This window comes from Asterias rubens, unplaced genomic scaffold (assembly GCF_902459465.1).
Source record: "Asterias rubens unplaced genomic scaffold, eAstRub1.3, whole genome shotgun sequence".
NCBI classification, from domain to species: Eukaryota; Metazoa; Echinodermata; class Asteroidea; order Forcipulatida; family Asteriidae; genus Asterias; species Asterias rubens.
In genome coordinates, this window is record NW_022985737.1 from 56,238 (window position 1) to 65,659 (window position 9,422).

The 9,422-nt window shown below is 41.7% G+C and overlaps 1 protein-coding gene across 1 annotated transcript; it reads right to left on the reverse strand.

The window, feature by feature from the left end:
- Positions 1-1,849: 1,849 nt before the first annotated feature.
- Positions 1,850-7,694, reverse strand: LOC117306507 (growth/differentiation factor 8-like). Its single transcript, XM_033791061.1, has 2 exons — positions 6,511-7,694; positions 1,850-2,846 (listed from the first exon to the last, which is right to left on the reverse strand). Exons 1-2 carry the CDS (start codon positions 7,448-7,450, stop codon positions 2,107-2,109), a joined length of 1,680 nt encoding a protein of 559 aa, XP_033646952.1. The 5' UTR covers positions 7,451-7,694; the 3' UTR covers positions 1,850-2,106.
- Between the last annotated feature and the right edge of the window lie 1,728 nt (positions 7,695-9,422).

The following is a 9,422-nucleotide window of genomic DNA, read 5'->3' on the forward strand; positions in this document are numbered from 1 at the left end:
AGCCCTAATGCTGGCAGTCTCCCTATGGTTTGTTAATTACTTGATATATAGACCATGTGAACTGTGTTTACAATAAGTGTGACCTTGTACATTCTTTGGGTATTCTGGCAGGCAAGATACTGCACTCGTCAAATGGGAAAGTTGACATTTTGTGTCATAATTTCCACATAAATTCAAGAGTTTTTAAAGTAAAAGCTGGAGAAGTTTTGAGATGTGCCCCTTTTTCATATCAAAAGTTGATAAGAATTTGGACAGTGCAATCTCCATACAATGTAAGATTTTATGTTTTCTTCCATTGAGCTGTGTACAAATTGTGCCTGCAGGAAGTCCAGGCTCTATGGTTCTTTTGTAAACATATTGATGTCACAGGTCACATCGTCTATAGAAATAATGAAATGCATCCATATAATGGCTGGTAGAGACTGCCAACATTTTTGACAAGGTAGCATCTCAGATGGTCGCAGGTTCAAATCCTACCATAGTAATGAAATTTGTATTTTAACCACAAATTTAAATTAACTCTAACTGCTTAAACCAAAATAGTATTGAAGGTAAGTAGGATTGGAGTTACTGACGCTAAAAATCTTTTAACATATTATCTTTATAAATGTTTTTTTCTGTTTTTGCCTTTCTTTTTTACAAATATTTGGCAATGCCATTCTTTTCAACGCAATATTTGAAGCTCCCTTAACAAAAATTGCACTATTCTTTAATAAACAGAAAACTTAAATAATCCAATGCGTAATGCATTCCAATAATGCCAATTTTGTACTAAACTCTCGCGTTTGTAATAAGGTTTTAAGATCTTTATAATTAGCAAAAGAACCAGAGAGGTCTGTTTGCCCCTTATGTTCACCTTTGCCACCATGTTTGTTTTATGTTCAGCATACACACAATCACACAGGCATGTTTATGGTGCAGACCGAGGACTTCTCTTTGTTCTCCCATTGTTTTGTCATAGTTTATTTTTCAGATGTCCCCATTGGTTTTGTACACAAAATCTGCCCCCGGCGTGAATTTTTCCCTGATCCCTTTTGTTAAAGTCCCTGGTTATCAACAGTAGACATGCCCACATACACACACTGTTTAAACTTGTATTATTGAAGGACGCACTTCCACGTTCACGATTTCTTTGGGAGTCAACATCTTTGTCTGCAAAATTGACCCCCCCCCCCCCCAATTGGTGGACAGGACAGGGGATTGAAGTGCGCTGAGCACTGTGCAAGGGTCAACAAAGATCCATGACAACCCGCCAAAATAACAACTCTTAACCCAGATGCTTCATTCCTCCCCCCTCCCCCCGCAGCAAGCCCGACATCCTCATGCATGCTCCTCGCAAGTGTGTTGAGGAAGCAAGTTTGGATACCAGACTCATTTGCACACTCATTAACAATGTTGTTATTAGACTAGAGCTCTCGTTTTCATAAACCTCTGATAAAGTTCATATCTGTAAATAATTTTAAACAAAATAATAACGGGTTCATTTACAATGCGGTTCTTCTTTCAAATATATACGGACAGCTTCCTAAGACCAGTAAGCCCTCAACTCCCCTAAACAGTTTTCTGACGTCATAACTGATTGACATCACAACCAACACAATGACTGTTGGGTGTATTTTGATCTGGGAAAATAAAGCGAACAAAGTACCCGGTAAAGCAACAAGAAAATTCAGGGAGAAAATGAAGAAGAAAATAAGTACTATGAAAGCAAAACACCATGACAGTATCGTCCTGGGCCCATTTTTAAAAAGCCTGTTAGCACAAAAAACTCGCCAAACACAGAGTTTGCTTAGCAGAATCATGTTACCATCTCAAATTACATTAAGTTTGCATTGTTGTGGCTCTGGTGCATGACTCAACTTTTGCTTAGCCAATAAACTCGTCAAGCAGTGTTTTCTGCTTTAACACCTTTATGAAACTTGGCCCCCAGGATGCCGTGCCTCTTTGAGAGATATGGCGCAGGAGAAGTGACCTATGACCCCACGTTTCAAAGTTTCATCCGACCTCCTTTGATCGGATGTGATTTGACGATGAAAAATGCGTCACACGAAGACGACAGCACCGAGCTACAAAAAAGTAATAAATAGTGGAAGCCTACGGCATATTTTACATACATGCACAACTCTCTGTGATCATATTTTGCAATAGTTTCTTATAGATGTACCCTTCGTTGTCATAATACAGGAGCACCAGTGGCTTAGTGACGAGAGGCGCGCAACAGGGCACGATAGAGAGTCCTCTATCGATGTTCTGGTTCCTTACGGTCGTCATGACGTAGGTGTGCGCGTAACCTTGAGCTACGTTGTCGTCACACGAGCCCCTGCAATAGTTAGCCGAGTAACCCTTCGGCTCTATGATCCAGTCCCATTTGAGTTCTGCAAACGAGACGTAGAATATCTCCTTACAGCACTGGGTCTCGTTCGGTGGGCAGATGACTGAACGAGGTCTGCGCTGGCGCCTCACCCCCTTCCCCAGGACCAAGAAGGGGCGGCGCCCCGGCTTCATGTCCACGGGGTTGCCGGTCGCACGGCAGGTCGCGCACGTGACTTCGAAAAGATAGGACCGCTTTGCGTGTACCACCATTCTCCTGACGGCGTGTGTCAAGTCTAGTGTGACCCAGTCTGCTTTGTACTCCACTGTACTCGTATGCAGAACGGTGTGGCGAGCGTGGCGACCGTTGCTAATGTGGGACACCACCAACGTCCGGTTTTGGTCAATTTCCTGTGCACTATTTCTGAGGTGAATCCATAGCTTGGCCGAAACGATGTTTTCTTCCAGGTTATTAGCGGAGATTTCAAAACTGAAGCAACCAACGGAATCCTTCTTGCGTGGACAAGCACCCAGACCTAATAGTTTCAAGAAAAAGGGAAAAGAAGAAGAAGAAATTAAGAAAAGAGATTTTTCATAAAAAGTTGCGTACAGTATGGTGTACTCAACGGGTGTACTATACGGCTTTCCCCTGTTAGGGATTTTTTTTAAGTTACGTACGGGCGTTATGGGGGAAGTCCCATTGCGGTGGCCATTTCTAAAATGTCCAGGGGTCAGAAATGACACGCATCCCTTATCCATGGTTCAGAAAGACGTTTAGATAACCCTGACCTGGGAACGAGCCCAGATTCACTTTACCAGGTCAGGCTGTGAAGGTCATCTTAAGCTGAGTCAGATATAAGAACTTGATTTCTATGAACACTCATCGATAAATAACGTTGTATTTAGACCCTTTGCAGTGGCCGCCACCTTTCATCCATAAATGTGCACGCGTGAAGGCTATCAGTGGCTGCGAGAGCGGAGTGCAACACGTACACGCGTGCGGTGTTCCATTGTTTGACATCAAAGATGGCGTCAATGTCGTCATGCGCAATCCATAGCATTACCACCTTTCCAAACCATAACAGCCCGACACGTGACGAAAGCCTTATTATTCATTACTCAATCTTTGGACTCAGTTTTGAGTTTCCGAGTCCTACCGTCGATTTCACAAAACTCTTCCTAACTTAAGACTAATCTTAGGACTTAGGACGAGTCCCAACCCTGCACTGTAGCATGCAGACCTTAAAGATAATCCTAAGTTAAGACGGGTTACTCTTCCTAACTCGAGATAAGACGAGTCCTTACTCTTTGTGAAATCGACGGCTGCATCCTAAAGTTACTCTTGGAACAAATTCCATCAAAAACATCCCGTTTGGTGGCAATTAGATATTCTGTTCCCCAACGCAGCGACTTTTCCGATAGCGCGCCCTCTTTTGAATCAACCTCCTCATGCTCATGTTAATTTCCCGTAATGGTGGACTGTGTCTCACGGGACACATTCCCTTATGGACACCAGTGGGTTTTGACAGAAGGATCAAGAGTTTAAAAGTTCAGGAGGTGAACTCTCTTTGGATATAGTGTAGGCCTATATTAATACAAAGTGTAACCCCTACGCATGATTAATGCGTATGTGGTACACTTTAATGGTTTGATTACCGAGATTCAGAGACCTTTTCGCACTAGGCCTACCCATCGCGCAAGCGCTAATTCTTGAATAAGTTGCATGCTGGTATTGGATCGCTAGCTAGACCAACATGCACGTCATTCCACGCATGAGGCCACTAAATAATTATCTTTGCGTTAATACCATTAATCCTTTTCCCATTGGTTTGTATTAAACAGTTTGCAACAGCTAACACTAACTTTTGAATATCATGTAAACTGGAACTTTACAATAATACAAATTGGGAACCTAATAGTGAAATTAATCATTAGAAATAATGACAAACCCTCTTGCATGGGTGGGTAAAGGTATCACAGGTATCGTTTTGGGGACCAAAATGATAAAATTATGAATAATATCCTTAAGAGTGCGGCAGCAATTAAATGACATGCTTACGAGTAATACTTTCCATTGCTTTCCCAAATAAAGTTTTGAAACACAAAATATATCAGCGTCGGTATTGCAGCCCCTAACAGAACCTGTGTTTGCACACGCATTTCCTCGTTCAACAATACTCTTTCACAGAATTACAAATTTTGTCAAAACCTTCAGTCTTTGCAAAAAATAATACAAGATGTAAAAGGCAGATCAAATTTTGTCCGCAAACACAAATCACCAAATCGTTTGTATCTCAGTGCGATTCCTTTATGGGCTTCTCGGCACTCGTTGGAGACGTCAGTTTGTGTTAGAAGTGGGCGTGGCATTACAATAGAGTTACGTCACACTTTTACATTCAGGGTAAACAACTATGTATTGTGTATAATTCATGTCTTATCCCTCCACTGCTTTGCCCCCTCCCGCACCCGATGCTCCTCATGTGTCTTGCCCCCTCACGTGTCTTGCCCCGCCCAACAACTTGCCCTCACTCAATTAAAGGTTAAAAGAACTGTGCCAAGGACCATGGACAAGTTAAGTGTGTGTCAAGTAGGCCCCACTAACCTGTACATGGACTTCTGTGTAATAACTACTCACAAGTTATTAATTCAGACTAAACACAAGTCTATTAAAATAAGTAGAATTATCATGACAGAGCCATTTGGCCTTTTTTAACCAAAATCGAGTTTGCAAAGGCAAGGTCTGACAATTTTTGTGTGCAAACTGTGTGGTTTAGTATCTACTTCTGCTACAAGGAACACGACCAAAGATGACAGCCTGTCCATCAAGTACGTTTCGTGTCAGTACCGATAACAACAACAGGCAACGTATTAAAACACCACACCATGAATCTATGTTCCGTATAATATAATAATTAATATCAAACCCAGCAAGTATTTTTTTTTATTTTACTGCGACACGTCAGAAACCTCCCGGTGAGGCACCCAAGTCGGAAGACCATGAACTTTGCGGAATCCCGACCTAAATAATTGGTGGCTGTGGGGTCAGAAGATCATCCGAGCAGTCCCTCGCGTGCCACTTACATTTTTTAGTTTGTCTATAGGAGATCGTGATTTATTCTTAAATGTCAAGTCCGTGGAATGTCCTTGATGGAATGCATCATTCTTTTCCCTCTTGTTATAAGAAAAAAGGTGAATTTGTGTTGTACTTCATTTTTTTTTTTTTAAGTCTACTTATCAGCTATGCAACATGGAGCTATAGGCCTCCATACGAAACTCAATGCATTTTTGTTATGTGCCAGCGAGTTTCTGCTTTAATTCTGTATCTTTAATTATGTTCATGCTTGTTGATATGCTTGTTGATACAAGAACAATTTCTCTTGAAATGTTGTAACTGATAAATAAAGTTCAGGTGCACTTGTATTGTACGAACGCAGTACCTTGATGTGGTTGTACCGGTATCAACAGAGCTCCAATTCCCGAATGCTATACACTTTGTCTAAAACAGTTCAAGATTTTTGAAATGAATTGAGCTATAGTGTGGGTAGTTGGAGTTTTATAAGATAAATATTTTATGTCACGTAATACATGTGTTAGGTTAAAGCATCAAGCTTTCAAACTATTGCAAAAAAATACATATACACGAAGAAAAAGAAGAACAAAACATTTACCAGGTCTTTACTTTGTATTACGCAATGAAGATATTAAATATTAATATCGCACCTGGGTATAAGGTTAATATTTTAATACGACTGCGTCATGATATTAATTACGTAAGATTTGATTGTGGCGCGTGTGTCCCAGGGTTCAAGATCCAAGCCATACAATGGGGATACCCCAATAAAGCTGATGCATTGTACTCGCGTTTTTCCGAAGGCATTTGCCCTTTGTACCTTATGATATTACATTGTTAATCGTCAGAGTCTACAGACGCTACTGGTATATAGTTGGCTATACCACGTGCCATTGTTGTATAGTGTGGATCAGTTATAGTATACCGGCTTGCCATTATCTCAATCAATGGTGTGCCTATACTGCAGACAACAATTGGTGTCTGATCAAAGGTCACACAGTAAAGTTTGACATGTATTTTTTTTTTTTTTCTTTTTTGGTCAAAGACACATTTTTTACTCAAATTTGTCGGTTGTTTGGTAATGAGAAATGTAGTTTATCGAGAAAGGGTTTTGTTTCTATCTTCCTTACCTTCTTGTGCTGTAATGATCACTTGGCTTGTGTCTTCATAATTGTCTTGAATCTCATTAAGCTCATCTTCCTCCCAGTTGTCTTCATTCACGTCTTCGCCCCCATCTTCGTAACCCATCCCTAAGTCCGTGTCCCCACTGGCCGCCATCCGTCCCCTGGCCAGGGGCTCGGGTATGTCCACGCTGCCAGCGCTCACATTCGGCGCCCGCTCCAGCTTAAGTTTACTCAGAATCTGCATCTTTATTTTCTCAAGACGCAAGAGACGTAGTCTCTCTGGTGGCAGTTTCTCGAGTTCCTGTTTTCTCCTGACGCAGTCTGGACAGTAGTCGCTGTCCCCTCCTCCGGACTGTTTCTCCTCACCACCACCGGAACTCGCTCGGACATTGGTCTGGACGATTTGCTCAGACCCTGAGCCCTCTGCTGAATTAGCAAAACTTTCAACCGTTTTTGCGAGAAATCCCGAGCCTGCAACGGGGATGCCACCCGTCTCTCCGACGGTGTAAACGGTGTGTTCGGACGCCGGCGGCTGCTCGCTAGATGTGTTCCCTGCCTCCCTCTCTATCCTCATCGAATCGTCGAGAAGGACTTCGGTCTTTTTAGCACTTCGTCTGTCTCTGTCTAAATTTCTTTGGCTGTTTGTTTCTGAATCTTTGGTTTCTTGGAAAAATTTTGTAAGCAGCTGGTTATTTTCTATTGCGACTACTAATGAAGATGATGATGATAATTTGGAATTTGACTCTTGCAAGAGTGTCCTATGTTGTGCGTTTGAGGCTGTGATGGGCGGTGAGGCTCCCCGCTGCTGGTGTCCCGCCGGTGACTGCGGCGTCTTTAACGGCACCATAGCACACTCCACCATGCTGCAGTAGCAGCAAGCCAGACACATCACTACAAAGGTGAGGAAAAGTCTCAAATAAAGATTTGTTCTTGACAAACCAACCATGATGTTTGTCTTACCTGACACTCATCAGAGAGCTGCCGACTGCCACCGCGGTAAGCTAGCTGGCCGTGGGATGTTCGCTCACATCAGGCAAGACCTGTTGGTTTGGAATGCGCGAGCTGACGGTGCTCGGCGTGCAGAGGGTGGCGATGGCACTGTCAGCTGGACCATACTGTTGCAATTATCTCATTGCGTCTGGCTCCTGTACGTGTATATAGATAAACCGCTATGTTGTGATGTCACCCACTGACCAATCACTGGGAGCGATCACTTTTGACAGTTGACTCATGAGTTTGGATAGGTGTGTTTTTTCCCTTCCCGTAGCTGCGTAGTTATGTGGCGACCAGTCCTGTTAGCGAGACAACACAGCGTGACAAACAGTGTCGCAGTGGATAGGCTGTACTTAATTTAGTTGGCTAACGTAACCCAGTGATCTTCCCGTCAAGTATAATGGACATAGGAAAACAAAATGGCAAACGATTTTCACACCTCACTACGACGGTATCGTTCATCAACGCCAACACATTTTTTACTGCGCTATTTGCTTACATAAATTTGACGTCGCCCACGTCTTCATCTTCATCATTGTTTTTATTTCCAGAGCAGCATGAAATTATGAGCCATTTTCCCTGGTCCAAGTAACGTACACAAACAAATAAACAAATAAATTTGTTAATTAGGAGATCATGTGACGTGTTCGTTGTTGATTGATCGATTGTATTGGTGGACTAGGATGGATTTATTGGCTGATATTTTGCGGTGCCTTGGAAGGTTGTTTTAGAGTGTTTGGTGGTGGTTGGTTGGTTGGCTGGTCGGTTAGTTTATTGGTTGGTTGGTTGGTTGTTTGTTTGCCTGGTTTGTTTGTTTGTTGGTTGGTTGGTTGGTTGTTTGTTTGTTTGTTTGTTTGTTTGTTTGGTTGGTTGGTTGGTTGGTTGGTTGGTAGGTTATTTGTTTGTTTGTTTGTTTTTTTGTTTGTTTTTTTGTTTGTTTGTCTGTCTGTCTGTCTGTCTGTCTGTCTGTCTGTCTGTCTGTCTGTCTGTCTGTCCGTCTGCCTGTCTGTCTGTCTGTCTGTTTGTTTGTTTGTGTGTTTGTTTGTTTTTTGTTTTGTTTTTGTTTTTTGTGTGGTTAGTTAGCTAAAGCTCAAATGTCGTTTTCAGATCCATCACAACTCATCAAAACAAAAACCACAGCGTGACACCATCTGGCGTAACGACTTAAGAATCATGATTTCCACGATAACTTAAACAGCCGACCAAAACCTTTCAAGTTTGATAATATACTGTCCATTCGGCGGATCTGATAAAGAACCCGTAAGTTTAAATATCAGGCCAGTAACAACTCAAAACAACAAAATCAGGCCAATTTTACACCAAACATTCTTCAAGGACTTGCAAATAAACCCTTATATTTATTTAGAAAAAAATTGTATTTTATTAAAAGACTCACATACAACCGCAAAATGGTGTGCCTTACATTTTTGACGGCAACAATGCATTGTAAACCTACGCAGATCATTGTGTACACAAAGTTTGGAAAACATCGTTTCCAACGGCACCCGACTGCGGAAACACAAATGTTTTCTTACGGAAAACAATGTATTTTTATTCGCCCACTCAGCTATCCGGAAAAGGTTATGTCTATATATATATATTTGTAAATCTAAAATAGATCTATTTTTACTTTACTAAAGCAAACAGAAGCTATGACCTTTTTACCCACAATGAAACACTACGATAGTATTTGAGGCAAAATGTTTGGGGTAAAAGTACAAAGGTTTTAGACACGCCGTTTAGTCAAGCCGTTTAGTAATACTCACAAGAACAGTTGTGTGAGGAGTTAAAGGCAGTGGACAAAATAATTATCAGCACAAAACCTCACTTGGTAATGAGTAATGGGGAGAGGTTGATAGTATAAAACAGTGTGAGAAACGGCTCAATCTGAAGTGAAGTAGTTTTCGAGAAAGAAGTAATCTTCC

Excerpts from the sequence above, each read along its gene's own strand:
- LOC117306507 (XM_033791061.1), bottom strand. The coding sequence starts at position 7,450 with ATGGTTGGTTTGTCAAGAACAAATCTTTATTTGAGACTTTTCCTCACC. Across the intron at positions 2,847-6,510 it reads GATCATTACAGCACAAGAAG|GTCTGGGTGCTTGTCCACGC; the intron begins GTAAGGAAGATA and ends TGAAACTATTAG.